This window comes from Calypte anna, chromosome 9, assembly GCF_003957555.1.
Source record: "Calypte anna isolate BGI_N300 chromosome 9, bCalAnn1_v1.p, whole genome shotgun sequence".
In the NCBI taxonomy this organism is placed as follows: domain Eukaryota; kingdom Metazoa; phylum Chordata; class Aves; order Apodiformes; family Trochilidae; genus Calypte; species Calypte anna.
Window position 1 is genome coordinate 18,408,047 of NC_044255.1, and position 18,343 is coordinate 18,426,389.

General features: G+C 41.3%; 1 protein-coding gene across 1 annotated transcript in view; it reads right to left on the reverse strand.

Moving 5' to 3' along the window:
• Positions 1-17,952, reverse strand: part of USP13 (ubiquitin specific peptidase 13) — a 45,410-nt gene extending 27,458 nt beyond the window's left edge. Inside the window, exons 1-3 of the mRNA XM_030456087.1 lie at positions 17,780-17,952; positions 9,514-9,639; positions 5,452-5,512 (exon numbers count right to left, since the gene is read on the reverse strand). Of these exons, the coding sequence (XP_030311947.1) occupies positions 5,452-5,512; positions 9,514-9,639; positions 17,780-17,932 (340 nt within the window). The 5' untranslated portion in view covers positions 17,933-17,952. The remainder of the gene's footprint in view (positions 1-5,451; positions 5,513-9,513; positions 9,640-17,779) is intronic.
• Positions 17,953-18,343: the final 391 nt, after the last annotated feature.

Below are 18,343 nucleotides of genomic sequence, written 5' to 3' on the forward strand. Positions count from 1 at the left end.
AATGTGTGTCTGGGAGAGAAGTGAGGATGACAGAAACCAGATTCAGAAAATTAAGCTCTCTATTAACCCCGTGGGCAGTAGAGCCTGTACAGCTCAAGTGTTAAAAAAGCATCAAAATATATTTTAATGTGACCCGCAAAGACCACCCCTTGAGAGGAATATAATCCAGTCTCCATTCAATTCTGCACCAGTCAAACTGAAGGGTGACAATTCACTGTCAGTGCCTTCCAGCAGGAAGACATCTTTCTCAGCAGCAACAAACAAAAGCCTCTTCTCATCAGATGAGTATAGATACAAAAGCAAGAATTTTTTTCTCTTATACTGAAAGCACAACATTTATAAAGAAAATATTACCTCCCTGATTCACACAATTTGCCTAACAATTCCTTCCCTTTCCATTGCATGATAAAGATAACCAGCAACCTCACTTTACTCTGGGCTTCTTTCTCAGCTTGTATTACAATCCTGTATTTTGATAAAAGAGAGAATCTCAGCAGATGCAGTCTGTAACAGCAGCTCTTCTGCTCTAGGAAGCAAAAGAAACTGTACCTCCAAGCTGATGTCACACATCACAGAGAAGTTTCACTTAATGTGCAGATGGTGGCAGGCATAACAAAGCACGAAGCATGTGCTAAACATGACAGATGTTCCTCAATGCATGTTCAAAGAGGTTTAAAGGCAGAAAATGCCTTTTCCAGTGCCTGCAGTCACATACTTCGCTCAGCCACCAGAGGGAACCTGAGGACAGCTGACATCAACTGCTGCTATCTGTAGACACGCGGAAGACCTCCTGGGATTTTCATTTCCTTACTATACCGACATTGAGTTTATACAGAATTTACAACCCATTGTATAGAAACACCAATGATATGGTTGCCTGGGTTCAAAATTCAGGCACCCACTTAAACTCATCTCACAAGCCAAACAACGACAGCCTGACAGTAGTGACTTTACTGCTGATGATCTGACCTGCATTTGAACTAGTGATCCAGGGATGAAAGATTGAGTATCCTATTAGCAATCATCTGCTGTCATCTAAGGACTTCACAGACTCAGGAGCATTGTTTTGTGTGCAACGGGTAGGGAAGGAAAGATCCTCTTTACCTTCTTTGTATTCATAATTCATATTTCCAGAAGATTAGAAAATAATGTCCTGTCAGCATGGCATTCTGCATGTCTGACACTCCAGTATGACAGCATCACACTTCTTATTTTAAAGAAAGATACACAAAGCTTCAGAACAGGTCCAGGATTAAAACAAAACAAAACCAAAAACATGAGGATTTAAATGGCAATTCCACCTCTGAGGGTGACGATGTAAATCTGGTACACTTAACACATGTACCCTCACTGAATAGGAACTAAAAGAACCACCAGTGCTTTTTGGCAATTTTGACTGTGAAGAAAGTGGCTACAATAAAAGCAGACAAGTACAACTTTAGAAGGCAATGGAGCCCACAATAAGTGAAGGCAGAGGTTGACCCCAAGGCCACTGGGCATCATGTGCACTCTGCAAGCAGTTTCCAACTTGCATTTCAAAAATATTACAGGATTTGAGAGAGGAACAAGGGAAACTGTAGGCAGTGCAGCAGGGAGAAATCTGCTTGAAAATGGAGTACATTTGATTAATGTTACTGTAATACTTAAAGCACTGAAAAATGCAAACTTTCATACAAAGCTGATTCTTGGACAAAGGCATTCTTCCAAGATGCATTGTACATAGAAGAATCTCTGGACAAATCTCTGGGTTTACTTAGTTCTAAGATGGAACCACAAAAAAAAACCAACCAGATTTTAATCTTTTTAAAGAGCTGACAGCTTGGTGGTGGATGTCCACACAATGCTGTTCCCCTTCCAGTGGATTAACATCTTTGTGGTGCCTCATCAGAGCCCCACTTAAACACTAAGTCACTAAAATGAAGTGTCCATGAATCCTAAGTGTTGTGTTGGGAGGCCAGGACAACAGGCAAAGCCAAATAACAGACACATTACAACAGAGGCTTGACTGGTGCTGTTATTTTGGGCAAGTGGTCAGTAGAGTAAATTTTCTCCAGCTCACAGGCATCACTTTAGTGATGGTGAGAAATGCATTGCTGCTGAACTGACTAAAAATGACAGCTGGAAGGGGAAGAGGGAGTGTTGTAAACCAACTCACAGGAAAGGAAGGAAAGGAGTGGATGAGTCCAGATCAGATTTAGACAAGTTACCAACTGACTGCACTAATAATAGTGGCATAAGGATACTCCAGACAGGACCCCCAAAGGAGGATTTCCAGTGCACATGGATGTGTCTGTGTGCATATGAAAGGGAATACAAACATTAAATTTGAATGAGGATGTTGACTAGTGAGTCAACTAATTTTGAAACCCTAGAAAGACATCTTAGGAATGTGGGCTTGACCTCACTCTCACTGAAAGCAATGGACAAATTTGTGTTGACTTGGAAATGGAGGACTGGGTATTTAAATCAAATCACTTCAAAGTGATTCAAATCCTGAAGCCTCTAAATAACAACTGCAGCAGCACCACCACTTTGTAAACTATAAGTTGTTCAGTTAATTTGTCCTCGGGCACACCTGAAACACTGACCTCATCAGATGAGCTATAAAAAGAGAAGAAATTTAATTAACAACAAAGATTCACTTTGCACTCATAATGTTCTCCTTTGTAGCACAAGAAAATAAAACTTTCTACCACCAGATCATTCATACCTGTAAAATAACATTCAAATTGCTTCCTACATCTCCGAAGCATTATTACACTTCTCTTACTTCTAAATACAGAATTCTAGAATAACATATATATATGTGATATATGTATCACCCTGTGGATTTTTGGGACAGTCATGTTTAACAGGCAAAGCTGAACCACAAATATTTAAATTCTGAACTATTTTGCTAGCAGCACTAGCCTTTGTTCATTAGCCTCACTTCCACAGTTCTACCTAAACCAGTAAACTATTAAAACTATTACTGTAAGGTATTTGCTCACCATTTTATACTCAAACTTAGACAGCAAAGCCAGGAAGCAGAAGGTTCACTCATGGTCTAATCAATTCCACTGCCACTGCTAGGAAGTGTGCACATTTTTATTGGGCTAAATCCTCCTAAATCACAACTTTTCCATTCATAGATACATCCTCCATATGTACTTTCTTACATAAATATAAACTTAAACCACACAAACGACTTGTGCTAAAAATCCTCTTCAGAACCTTACCAAGCAAACATCCTTAGTGAAAGCAGGGTCCTACTACTGACTGCTATGAGATGTAGGAGAGCTAAGTGATGCAGTGGTCATATCCACTCCATCCACTCTTATGACTGGTCTTTACACTTGGAATTCACTGCTATAGGGAGTCATCCAGGAAAAGCTCAGGAACTTCAGATGTTCTTCCAGACTCTCTAAGTGGAAGTTTTCTCTTCCTTTCTGAGGCCTCCCCTGTGTGCCACAGATACAGCTCCTCACTGACACTCCTCTTGCCAGCAATTATCATCCTCACTGACAGGGCTGTTCATTTGAGTACTTCAGAACACATTTAACTGGTGATCTAAGTTATCTCTGACTTCACTCAAAACAGAGCTCACACAGCTTGCTGCACTGGCAGATACTCCAATGGCAACTGATCTGGAAATCAACATCACTTCACAGACAAGCTTCAGGAAAGCCAGCCTGGAGTCCAGGCTATGGCACAGACAGGCCAAGAGAGGCCCAGGACAAGGGTACCAGAACAAGGCAAAAAGTGGTGATTCCTCCCACAGTATACACCTGCTGGCTGCCAGATATCTATCTGGAATTTTTTGTTTGTTGGAAAGGGTGTGGGAATGAGTATATGGGGGGCTGGGTATTTGTTTTGTTTTGGAGGAAGAAGCACAGGAGAGATACTAAATGGAGATGTGGTTTTGCTATTCAGGAGAAGTTCACTTCTATTTATAAACCAAAATAATAGAGAACCAAATATAAAATGTGGCTCTACTGGTGTTCCACTTGATTCTTTCACTGCTGCTAACAACTGAGCTGCAATTTCCAAGAACCATTCACATCATTTTTCTCAGAATTACCTTTCTGAATAATAATAGCTGTTCTGTCACAGTTATACAACTTTCTATCAACTCCAATTTATTATTTTTCTTCCAGAAGGGGTAATATGAAAATTAAATATCATTATTATGCTTTTCCTGGTCCCGTTGTGTCTTTTTTTCTTCTTCTTCTTCTAAAACTGGTATCACATTTGCCATACTGTTGCTGCTTTAAATACAAGGTTGCATACCACAGACAACAATGTAACTGTTTCTTAGTTGAGAGATTTGTGAAGTCATGGGAAGCCTTCATCTTATCCCATCAATTAATTTCTTCCCATTTTACAGATTGGATCTACAACTACTTTGTGCAGTAGCCACACACATTGTACAGCTTGGTGTACCGAAACCCCCACCACAGGCACTCAGGTCACAATGAGAAAGACAGAACTAAAACAACCTCTTAAGGTGAGAAATTCGGTAAACCTGAACCAATGAGGAAGATGTTGGATTAAGAGATAAAATGCCAGATTTTACTGTTACTACCAACAATTTAATTGATCACAATGTGCAAAGGCCTCTTAGGGACACGTTCCACATATCATATTGTTTTCCTTCAGCCAAAAAACCCACATTAACTTTTTCACTACCAGAAGAAAAATACCCCGTTCAGTATGAACACAGGGAATAAATAATAGATAAAGTAAAGAAATACCACAAATCATGGGAGGAGGGAGAATCATCCTTATTTATGAGGCCCTCAGGTTTTTAGGGTAATCAGAATCCATAGATATAGAGATTCATATCCATAGAGATTGGATATGAAATGGATATGGTAAGAAAACTGCTTTCTATGAAGCAAGGGCATATAATTGTAGAAATAACAGAATAAGATTTGCTAAGAGATGTGTATGATACATGTACTGTTACATCCACTACAGGAGATACCACAGCATCACTTAAGAATATTTACCTGACTAAAAACTTTGAAATACTGAAAACCCTTCCTATGATCAGCTGCTGAGCAGAACAGTGCCATACTGAGGTCCTGCTACCTAAACATTAAGAATAGATAAATATTTTAATAAAAAGGTGCTTTGTGGATACCACAAAGAAAGGACAGAATTAGTAGAAAAATACCTACCAAACCCTAGGTTGTTTGAGAATAGGGAAGGGCCTACTTTACATTAAAATTTTAAAATGTTTCATGTATACATGCACATATGTATATGCACCAAAATTGCTATGAATTACTTATTTCTATGGACCAATTTTAAAAACTAGAACCAATAGTTGCTAAATAAAATAACCCAACAATAAAAAAAAATAAATTCACAAGGTGTCTCAAATCCAGACACAATGATGGACAGAACCCAAGTACACACACAGATAGAGTCAGAAAAGGACTGTGTGAAAGCAGCTGTTCACAATACCTAAAAATAGCTTAGCATTCCTCCTTTTTGGTAAAGCTCCACCAGATGCTCCTGGTATCTTCTGGAAAGAGAGAAACAAACAGTTAAGAATCAGTCAAGCAATACAAAAGTAAACCAGCAATAACCCATACCATCACCATTACTAACACACATTAGTTTATCATGTTACTCCTATTAAGTCACAGTCCTTGCTAAGCAAGAATATAAATCCTCTACATTCAATAATGAGAGTCAACTCATTATTCCATCCTATCCTCATGGAGTGAGAAAGCCACCATCTGAATCCTTCACACTTTGCTCAGTTAGCAGTTGAGCAGAGCATGTCTCATGGTCACCATGGATGACAGCAGTTCTGTCACCAAGACAGGAACACATAGCATCACTCAGGCCTCTCACCACTAGATCCCCTACAGTAGTTCTGAATTAATATAGCTGAAGTAGAAAGGTAAAGAAAAAGATATTATCTGCATCAAGATTCAATCCTTCATAACTAATTCCAGCCTGATCACTTTGCTGTGATCTATTAGCTCAGCTAATACTCTTCTAGGCAGAAAAAAATGCCTATCAGGATCCATGTCTTCTTCCATCAAGATGAATCCCAATCACTACTATCCTTTCTTAATATTAGAGAATATGGAGGAAACCTGACACCAACCAAGCAATTTTTCAGAGGGAATTTTATTTCTCAATCTAAACTCCAAAGCAGAGAACAGTAACTTCCCAGTGACATTGCATTTCAAGCACTATTTTCCTGGTTCAAAATACCTCAGCCTACTAGGGAAGACACTAGTAGCTGAGGAAATGTAGAAATCCATGCAATTACTTCTTAAGCTGCTTGATAACAGACATCATTAAATCAAATCAAATAAGCCTCTGTGGCTATAATGCCAACATGATGCATTATGTAGTGTATAATGTTAGTGGAACTGGTGAGGTTGTTAGGTGACTTTTTGTTTTTAATAATAATATTGGGATACAACAGGTGGAGAGAAACCAAGCCAAGAACCTGTCAGCCTAAAGCAAGTTCATGTTTGCCTCTGCTCTTTGGTACGTGAAAGGGTCACATATTTTGGGTGGTTCCCTTCACCATGTAAATAAAGCTTTGGCCAAAGCTGACTGCTCAAATCATCAGTGAGGTCTTATACATCACATGAAAGTTTTCCATTCTTAGAGCAGATGCTAACTAACACTCCTTGACTACTCTTAAGAACAGAACCTATTATTCATATATACAAGATCTGTGGAAAGGGAATCAGGATTGCAACTCCAGAATTAAAAAAAAAATAAAATCTGCAATTAAGCAAAAATAAGAATAATTTTTTTTTTCTGTAACATTACTGGAAAGTGGTTAGAAAGTATCCAAGTATCCCAACCTATTTTCAAAAAAGAGCAGCAAGATACATAACCTGATTACAAATATATTATGAATAAATTACATGTACACCTAGGATCATAGACTGAGAACTAAAAAAAAATGTTTCCCATAGTGGGGAGTACCCATTGAATTCTGATGTTACCAAGTAGGTGCTGTAAAAGTCACAATAGATATTTCTGAGAGGAAATATGGAGTTTTTTTCACTGCAATCCCAACATTAAACGTTTCAGCTTGATTTTCCAAACTTCTGAATACATCTGAACTAGAATTACAGATGCCCACTGCACCTTAAAAACACAGAACCTGAGTTTTCACCTTGTTTATCCTCCTGTTAGAAACCACTGAAAGCATTCCCTATCCACAAAATAATTTTGGCTCCTAGCAGATGTAACACAGCAACAAATGGGAGTCCACACAAAGCATCAGTAGTGGCATTAAATTGTTTGCAATGCTTCTTGTACAAGGTGTCAGTGTAGCTTATCTTGTTCTCTTTAACTGCACCATTGCCACGTTTCAGGAACAGCACCACCTCTGAGTAGCAGCCAGGAACCCATCACTGTAGGATATTTCATACTTTTCTGCCCAGTGTTTTCAATAGGGCTGAGGTAACATTATAGCACCAAGCTGAAGCTTTGGCCAGGGCTGAGTACACGAGACCCATGAGAGGAAACTGGTAGATTGAAAAATTCTGAAGAGTGAAATTCAGGGAAAAAAGAAAAAAAATCCATTTTCTTAATGTAGCTAAGAATTTTATCAGAGGAAGCTCCAGAACTTGCACTTGTGCACATTTCTGATGACTGAGCAGATGCCTCTGGCACTGACCTGCCAGTGGCAGATATTATAGCTCTACTTAAGCCAATAGGCTGAAGATTTGACACTTATTTTCTAATTCAATTGGGCCAAGATACACAACTCAAAAAATCCAAATTACTTTGGAAGCAAACACATATTTCTGCAGCATTGCAGTACATTGTGAAAGAATGATGCCAAGGAAACCACAGGCAAGAATAGCAGCCTCACTAAAAGAATCTTAAGATAGCCTGTCCAATGCCTTTGGCTTTACTGTATCTCACACCATCAAAAGCTTGGCTCAACACAACAACTCCCAGTGCAGCATGTGCATTTCACCCAACTGTTCCAGTGGAGGTCTGGCATTTCACACTGCTCAAAGGAAAACACAGCTACCACATAGGAAGCAAACAGTCACAGTAAACAAAATCCACAGCTATTGCATGAGGAATCCTACCTAAGAGCCATGTTAGATGACACATGCTTCACCTGTACCATATAGTCAAAAACTGTTTCCTACCACACTAGTGAATCACCACCTCCAAACATAGCTGCCAGGACCCTTTTCTGTACCGTGATTCACAAGGAGAAAATTAAGAGCTACTTAACTAGCTCTTAGTTAAAACAGCATCAAACAACAGTCAGCATATTTCTTTCTCCCTTCTGGAGTTCTTCAGCATAATCTTTATGCAGAAAAGGGACTTTTGAGGCAATTTTACTCCCAGCTTACCTTAATACTGAAAATTCCTAGGTCACATGCTGGAAGAACATAACATACAAGGCAAGCTGACAGGTTGTCTGCACACCTGTTTCTAGTCCCAGATACTGTCTAACAAGAGTGTAAAATTCACTCAAGAGAACTGTTGCTAAAACTAGGGAAGGCTTTCCAAAAACTCACACTAGCAGTGCAAAGGAAAATGTTGCTATCACCCTTACAAGAAAAGGCAATTCTGAAGAATAACAAAGATCACTAAGAATCTCAACCTGGGACACATGCAAACCACCTGCTATAATTCTGATAAAATATGAAGAGTCATCTACTGGACATAAAATAAGTGGACATGGCACCTTATTTAACTCAGGGCCTTATCACCCAGGGGAAACATGGCTGTCAAATGAGAAACATGAAATATTCTATCCCACTCCATGAAGTTATTTTAAGCACTCTAACTTGCCAAAAGAGACAGAGCTTACAGGAGCGTGAGCTGTAAGTAAACCCAGTGCCTTCCACATAGCTCAGGCCAGAAGTCATTAACAATCTTTTAAAGATGTCAGACAAACCACACACATAATTATAAAATGCAGCACACTATTGATATGCAGTGATATTATGGAAGAACAGTGAATATAGGTGGGTGTAAAACTGAAAAAGGGCAGTGTGTGACTCTAAATCCAGCATTAAAGCCAAGCTTTAATCCCAGGCCAGGTCAGGAGTAGGGATCATGACTTAACTGTACAGAAATCTTAAGATGAAAAGAAGTCCTGTCACCCCAAGATGAAATCTCACATTAAAAAAAAGTCTCAGAAGCTTCCAGCCACATCTGAGCCAACACCAGTAATTCTGCACTTCAAAGTCAAGTTTCAGAAAAGTATTTAGTTACCTACAGTATGCACATAATATGTGTATATATACGTATGGTGTGCAGAAGTGTGGAATGAAAAAGTTCCGTGGAAGTCAGGCAACAAGCTGCCTTTAAGACTGGACTCTTTGGGGCTTCGGATTTCTCTCAGAACTGAAGCTATAGGATTGGCTGGGATCCATGCATCTGAATATCATACTCAGCCTGACATCTGAATACATTAATTTCTAACATTCAAGATTTGGTCTATGTTACCTAAACAAGCACAAGAGACCCAAGAGCTGCCAGGGTAGTTATTTGTGAAGGCAAAAGTCTCACCTCTATCACATGTCGTTTCAGATGCAGATACACACACTGTCCTGTCTTCCGGTAATGTCTTTCAATGTGTTCCCTTCCAAATCCCAGAAAAGTGTTCATGCACACATAGAGACCTCCTTCTGAATCCTAAACAGGACAAGATAAATAGTTACAGCACAGAATGAACTGAACAGGACAGAAAGGAATCAGAAAAAAAAAACCAAACCCAAACAACAAAATATTGCAGACCCTTTCTGTTCTCAAGCAACCACTAAAAATGTGGCTTTCATAGCATATTATACCATTTACATTATCAGTCCTCTAAGAAACTCCCACATCATTCCAGACTATAGAAACTCACTGAAATGGTTTATTTTATAACAACAGATTAGTGAGTATTCAAATTGGAGGTTTAGAAGTTAGTCTTGAAAACTTCAACTTGAGTGCCAAATCCACAGAGATTTCTAGGTGCAGAAATTTGTAAAGCATGAACACTTGAAATACAAGAAATTTTTTTTGCCATTTGATTTCAAATCAGAAGTGTGGCAGAGCTGATGGTTCAGGCACAACTTCTACTACTGATCACAATCTTGTTGAGGAAAAACAGATCTGCAGTGATACTGCAGCTCTTTGAACTGCCTAACAAGAAAATTGGCAAGTGTTTTGTAACATTCTTCAGTATCTATCAAGGCTTCTCTCTGTTCATGAAATTAGAGAGATTGGAGACAAGGGCAATACAAAAGAAAAAGATACATGTCCTGGTACTGATCACAAATTACTACATTTCCATAACATAACCTGGCAGGAATCCCATGACTTCTTTCCCTCCCAAAAGCTGGGTGTCCATGCTGGCTGTTATCAGGCCCTTATTGCATTTTAGTACTGCTCCTGGATCTCTCCTACATCATTCAATCAGGAGGACTTTGTTCTTTGGTTCATTGGCATTGGAACAATTTTTAAGCCCTCTCTAGCATGAACTTTTTTGAATAGGTGGTGCATTACAAAGCTTTGAGTCTTTTCGAACCACTGTGATTTCCCTTTTATTGTGAATGGTTTTGTTTTAGTGGATAGTACAGAAGGCCTCATGTAGAATTCCTCAAAGAACTATGTGAACTAAACTCATCCACAGGCAACTTTGAAGGATTTTTTTTTTTAAAAAAAAGGAAGTTATTATCTCTAGAAACAAGATTAGGTGCATGCATGTGCATAACCACGTATTGAGAATTGTTACAGCAACAGAATACCATCTGGTAGTGCCACACCTGAAAGATTAATATTGAATAACACACTAAACCAAGAAGTTCTCTCCTGCCTGGCCTACTGTCTTGGTTTGAGCCAGAGCAGAAGCAATTTACATTTTAGTAATTTAGTAATTTCACTTTTCAGTTAAGTCACTTCTAAGTAACTGCATGTTCTGATATCAACCACGTATTTTTCAGTCAGTGTCTGCTTCCAGGACAGATAACACTATGTTTCTAGTTGTTGCTAGAGAGTGGTATGCAGAGCCAAGGTCACTGCTTGGTTCTGCTAAACTTCTTATGAACCAGAAACAAAAGGGAAGAAAAAGGGTCACAACTTCGACCTCCTGTGGGAAGGAGCAGGTGATCCAAAACTGACCAAAGTATTCCATTCCATACACATCATACACAGCATCAATCTGAGGGATTGTGAAGATCAAGGTTCACCTATGGCTAGCATCCTGAGAAGACTTCACCTATTCTTCTGCCTCTGATCCTGATCACTGCATTCCTAAATCCAGTTCCAGTCTGCCTCCGAGTCCAGGAGTCCATTCCAGGAGTTTCCCAGGGCCTGCCTCGGTTGTGACATGAGCATTATTGAGGGCCAGCATGATACTGGGTTTGTTCATCTAGCACTGTTTTCTTTTTCAAAATTATTGTTTTCATTAAAGCTCTGTAGTTTAATTTCCAGCCTGTTAAGTCTCTCTCCTTTATTCCCTTTCCTTTCCCTTTCTGGGAAGGGAGAGGGGATTAATAGAGAACATCTGCCATTCATTTAATTGCCAGTTAAACCTGGACACCTACCTCTAGTCAAGGCTCTGCCATGCAGGAATTTTTTGCTCTAGCTCTGAGCTCAGGCAGGCCCCTCTCTCAGAACAAGCACAAGGCTGCCCAGCCTGCTGCACCAGCCATGGCACCAGTTAAGCTTTCTCCACTCCTGTGGACTGGAACAAGTAGCAGAGGGCCAGTCTGATGGAGATCACAGGTGATATCCAACACTTTCCTAACCACACCTTATTCTCTTCCCAAAAACGAAGCTGGAAGACTAATAGTGTTCTTGCTCATTTGATACCTGGCACAGACCAGCTGGGGCCTGACAAGTCTCTGTCCTCCAATCACTGTCCCCAAACCAGGCTTGAATGTGCCACTCTAATCCCAGTTATTCCTCAACCCATTTCAAAGGCTGGCACTGAGTATTTCTACAGGACTTGAAGGAAATTCAATTTTCAGCCTATCTACAACCCTTAGCTGTATGCTAGTCCTTCAAACATGGAACAGACATGGAACACCAACACTGGTACTTCCACAGTGACCAGCAGAGCCACAGAGGCAAGGAACAGAACATGCAGAGACCAGAGAATGATGCTTTAACTCAAAGAAATCTCAATCTCTTCTGCTTTTCTTAATGTGAACCAGCAAAACTTCAGCTTTTCCCATTTAGCTGGAAGCTGAATATGGAATGAACTACACAGCTGTTGCTTTACCTACCTCAAAAGGACAAAGATTTGCATCAAGTACTCCTGGATCCAAATGCAAGATCTGAAGCAAGGGTTTAGACTATCTGCCATTCACACCTAAAATGTATCATGAAGTCATTCTTTCAGCATCTAGATATCACAATTACTGTCTCTGCAAGGTAAATAGTAAATTATTTAGCTACCTTATTTCTGTTCCACATAACCCTTGAGATTCTATATACAAAAAAAAAACAAAACAAAAAAAAAACCCAAAACAAAAAACCTGCCACAGTTCTTTTGAATGTGAATTATTCAGTGCCTTGAGAACAAGGTTGATATCTAAAATTATGCTTAAAAGTAATAAAGTTGTTAAAAGAATATGTCACATCTGGTATTCAAAATCATAAAATACAATTGTATTTAAAATATATTACATTTAATTTCCTCTACTCTTTGAGCTATTTTTCTATTTTAAGGCCCATTATACCTTCAATGTCTACTCATATCCTTTTTGCATTATATTCTTCTGTGAGAAACTCATGGATGTGTTCTCTGTACAAGAATTCTACAAGTACCCAGCCTAAATAAAAATATCTAGCATTGTCACCCTAGGGTCTCAGAGAACTTTGTTTTCAATTTTGTTTTCTTGGAGACTATTCTCTCTTTTTCTGGAGGGAATCCAAGAGACCACTGAACTGTTTCTGATAAGCAGCCTATGACAACAATCTGACACTTTCAGTATATGAGCTAAATGTAGCATCTGAGTAACTTGGTTGTGGTTACTAGCAAAACAGTTTTCTCTTGGAGAACACAGGCTATTCTCATACAGCTTGGAAAGAAGTGGACAGACTGTTCAAAAGACTAAAAGGTCACAGCAAAACAAGAGGACATGTGAAAAGGCACTTTTGCAGAAGGCTGTAAAAAGGATTAGACCCCTTGTTTGGTGCTCAGAAAACACTTAACTGTGGTCTAAGACAGACAAAATATTTCAGTCCATCTGGATAACAGGATAACTAAAGTCTGGTCCATCAGGCATATAGAGGAAAATGCTAGTAAGATCCAAATTTAGATCAAGCTCAGAAACACACAATGCACCTAGACAATGGTTGTTCCCCAGAGCTTTAGTTATTTTTCATTTGTGAGCCACTGCAGGCACAACCCTTACTGGTTTTACCATTCTCCAGCTTTGGAAAAGCCTTTAGTTAACCTTAGTGTCCTAGGGCAGCCAGCAAAACACTCGCCACTCACCCCTGGAACAGGTTTGCTATCTCCCTGTGATGAAACAGTACAACACTACTCTGATTTTCCCTATAGTCACCCACCACCAAACAATTCACTGCCTCAGTAACTTGGAGGTCATTCTACAGCTAAGCCTAAGTCTTTTGTGTGAAGTATTCATTTTGTCTTGCTGTATTCCGTCCTCTTTATTCGCTTCCTTGCTGCTGGTCCTGTCCCATCAACAGAAATGGGATACCAGCCTGCCCTCCCAGACACTGGCCCTGGTGACTTTCTAATTTTCTTCAAGGAATACTGACCAAAGGGACAACCAGACAGGAAATATTTATTTCTAGAAAGTTTCATGCAATGTGGTCACTGGTATCCATTACACACTGCAAACTCTTAAGGATTTCAGTCTCAGCTGTACTGTCCAACACACAATGGAGTATCAGCACAGTTTAGCCTTTGGGAATTGTCCTAACATAACCACTACAGTGTCCTCAAGCCACTTAAATGAAGTCAGCAAGATTCACAAAGGAAGCTGTTGTCAGCAGCAAGGTTTTCCAGCAGTGAAGCCAAGCTTTAAGCTGCTTAAACAAACACAGTCCTGCAATTTACAGAAGCAGACTGCTTGGTCCTGTTGCTGTGTGAGACCCCTGACTTGTGCTGTAGTTGTAACCAATGCCCTTTGTAGGAAAGGCTGCAGAAGACATTTATCTGCAATGTGCACAGCCTGCAAATTTGCCTTTCTTGCACCTCCAGTTTGGATCCCTCTTCTAGAAATTGCCTCTCCCTCAGATGCATCTCATATGAACTCATCAATGGTCCTTGATTCAAGGATTTCATTATAAGGTGGAATTTCCAGCTGAGTACTATGTATCTTTAGAAATAGTAAGAGAACAAAAGATGTTATCAATGCAACTTTTTTTGCCTCCTGTATTCTTCTGAACACAGAAGTCAAGCTCATTAGCCCAGAGAGGAAGAGAGGCCACAGTGGAAAATTTGTAGGCAGTTTGCCTTTCCCTCACAACTCCTGTACATACAAAGAACCATTGGTCAACTGGAGTAGAAGCCCTCATCAGGGAAACACAGTTTATCTAGAAGCCACCAAAAAAGTAATTGAAAATTAAGTCATAAAAAAATCAGATTTTCCCATCTTATAAGACAAATAAATGAAAATTTACTCGGGCTCTGAAGTGCACAGAAATCTGCCTCCTGGTTCTGCTGAGTTTCCAGGAAACAAACCCTCACATGTTCCACCGGGAACAGGCCAAATCTAATGACACTAATTTTTATTTAGTGGTCTTTCTAACAATACCACCTTTCTGAGAAGATCATCCTCCTACAGTAAATCCACATGGAAAAAATACACCAGATATCTCCTTGTATCTCTCCTACATTCACACATCTCAAGTATCTCATCTAATGTCTGTAACACAAAAGTGCCATTTTTCTCAGATCTGCACCCAAGATTTTTAAGTCATGGAAAGGGAACGGTGAGTCAACCAATTTTCAGAACAGTTAGTGAAGCATTCTGTAAGCACTAGAACATGGGTCTTCAGTGACATTACACCTCTCAAATCTGGACAAGAGGACACAACTGACAGAGTGAGAAACAGAAGCCAGGTCATGTTAAATTTTGCACAGTTGGCAGCAGAAGATGGAGACACTCTGCACGTTTTCTTTGGCACTCCCTGACACAAACAGCTCTGGTCTTGACCATCCCATCCTCCTTAGTCCTTTCTAAAATTGCTGTGGAACCTTTCTTTTGTAATAATAATACTTTGTACCCCAATACAGGTCTGATAGTTTGTTGTGTACTTTAAAGATTACAACACTTAAAGATCAGATCACAACTATGTACAATTGGTATAGCTAAAGAAACTTGAGTATAGAGCTGCTGTGTGACAGGGTATGTCACTTGCACCGATAAAAGCACTCAAGGAAATTCACTTCTCTGTGAAGATATTCACTTCTTTGGAGAAGGAAAAAAAGTAAAAGAAGGGTAAAGATTGAGACAGTCTTATGGTGTTAATGAAAGAAACTACTCGAATAAAATCTAGTACTGGAAAAAGTGACAGAACAAAACATCTTGCATTGAATCGACTCCACATGCTGAAGTTAAAATTGTAACAAGAGGTAGTATCTCCCTTTAGTCAAGTCAACAACCTTTCTGTTTCCTTCCACTTTCCTTAAAAACACAGCTTTATTACTTTCAGTTTGGAAAGAACAGTGTTAACATCCAAGAAAGCATACATTTGCCCTTTAGAATAGTCATCTTGGGAACAGTATCCAAGTATCTGTTAGATTATATGGGAATAAAAAATAAATTCTGAGACAAGTCTTTTGCCCAGCTAAGTTGAGGGTGGTATGGGCTGAAAAGCTGTGGAAAATTATAAAAAACGAGACTAGTTTTAATTTTACTGGTACCACATAGATTCAGTCAAGCCTTTTGCCAACTGAATGCCTGTAATTAAAATTTAAACAAAAAGTTTTAACAACTGGAGGGCAACATCTTACAAAATCTGAAGTCCCTTCCCAGTCAAGTCAAAAGGATGAAAAGTTTTTGGAAAGTAAAAAAACCACAGTTTTGAAAATTTAAAATACCCCACACACAGGCATGGTGGTTCAAACTCTTTTTGCTACTTTTACACATGGTTTCTGCTAACTTAAATGTTTTGTTCAAACATACTGTTTTGTTGTGTTTACTTGAAGTTTGTTGGTGGGGGGTGGCTGGTTGTTTTTTAATTTGTAGCAGTATTATATATCCGTTCCTACATTTAACAGAAACTTTTCCCAAACCAAATCAAAGAAGCCTGAAGGTGTTGCTAAAAACACCAGCCATGTGTTCACTGGAGCAAAAATTTGCAGGAAACATTGTGGTACATTGATTTTCCCCACCGAAAGCCTTACTAAGTACATAATGCAATTAGCATCTCTGCAGTACAGTCCAATTTGGCAGTTTTAATCAGACTGCCTCCCAGTACAGTCAGGGCTGCTGGGTGACACTTGAGATCTGAAGAGTGCATGTAAAAATAACCTCTGTTCAACAAGACATGATGAACACCAGACAGCTGAGTCACCTTTAAAAACAATTTTGATTTGCTGTATTAGAAGGAATTACCAGAGAGTGGGATAAAGGATTAAAAAATCTGACTGAAATACACCTTTCATTGAATAGTCTTCAATGTAAGCTCTGAGATTCTTTTTGGTTGCTGTCACTGAGCTTAAACATCACGATATAGTGCTCAATCATCTCTAGAAAAATTTAGCTTCTTGTAGAAATGCATTTTCTGATAAATTTTCAGCTCCATTAAAAAAGTGTACCTTCTAAACACCTGTTTCTTACATAGCACCAACTGTTACTATTTATGCAGATTTCCAGGGTAGTCAGCAAAGTTAAAATTTAGGCCTCAAATCTGCTGCTGAACACAGGCAATCTGTGGAACCTAAGGATGTTCTGCAAGACAGCTACACCACCATAGAAAATGTAGTGTATATAAAACATTCATTTAACAACAAACCAAACAAGGTAGTGGGGAAATATTGCAAGTTGGTCGAAGTCCAGTAGTGTAACTGAAACCCTGGGAGAGAAAGTGTTTCAGGAGGACTTTCACACTGGTTTTCAAGCTGAGCCTTTACTTTGGAAGCTTCCTCTTAATATTTTTTAACGTGAATGAGCACTGAGACAGTAGTAAAGCAAAACGATTGGCATCTGCCAGCCAAAACACACAAACGAGAATGCCAGCTACCGCCCCTTTTTACTACTTCAGTGCGAATGAAAAAAAACAAGGGCTCCCGCGGGGAGGTAGCAGGCAGACTTCGGGCAGCCAGAGCCCATTTCCCAGCAGGCAGAAAAGTTTCCCCAAAAACCATAACCCAAGCCTCAACCCCCCCGGTGTCTAAGACACCGCTTCAGACCGCCTCAAGGAGAAAAATAAATAAAGCAGCGATTCGCCGTCAGGAGCTCCGGACGCAGGAGACCGAGCACCGGCGGTGGGCAGGGCAGGGCAGGGCAGGGCAGGGCCCCCCCGGCCGCCGCGACCCCCAGGGAGTGAGGGGGGAGGCCCTGCAGCCAGGTGAGGAGGGCGAGAGCAAACCTGGCTGCAGAGGAGGCCACGGCAGGTGGAGGGAGGAAGGTTATCAAAGGAAGAGATGGAGGAAGACTTGGAAGCCTGAAGGGCAGGCAGCGGCCCGGGGAGTGGGCAAGGGGCTGCCCTGGGAGCCGGGGGTACAGCGGGGAGCGGGGAAGGGGCCTCCGGAAGGGCGCGTTTGCCGCAGGGCGGTGGGCTGGGGGGGGGGGCATGTCCGCTGCCCGCGGTGGGGAGGGGAGGGGAGAGCGGAGGCAGCCCGGGGCGGCTTCGCTGCACTCACAGGCGAGTCGTAGGAGAAGGCACACTCCGTCTTGTAGACCCGGTCCCCTGACTTGGGCACCCGGATCGTGGGCATGTAGGGGACGAGCAGCTCGCCCAGGTCCCCGGCGGCCATCTGCGCATCGCCGCCGCTGAAGAGCGCGGCCCGCTGCATGTTCCCTCCCTCCGGCCGGCAGACGGCGAGCGGGCAGTGCGAGGGCGATGGATGCGGAGGGCAGCCGGGCCCGGGGCAGGGAGCGGCGGTGGCGGCGGCAGCGGGAGTCGGGCCCGCGGGGAAAAGAAGGGGGAGGGAAGATGCTATTTTTAATCCAATGGCAGCAGGAGCGGCACCAGCTGCGGCGGCGGCACTCGGGGGTCCCGAAGAGGGCGGGAGGGAGGGGCAGGGCGGCGGGGGCGGGATGCACCCGGCTGCCCCCCGCGGCCTCCGACCGTTCCCCCGGCGGCGTGGGAAGGAGAGACAGAGAGAGGCGGCGGCGGCGGCGGGGCGGGGGTAGGGCTGAGAGGGGCGGTGGGGCCGCGATCCTGAGGCGATTCCCGCCCCGCGCACGTGCCACGGGCGGCCGTT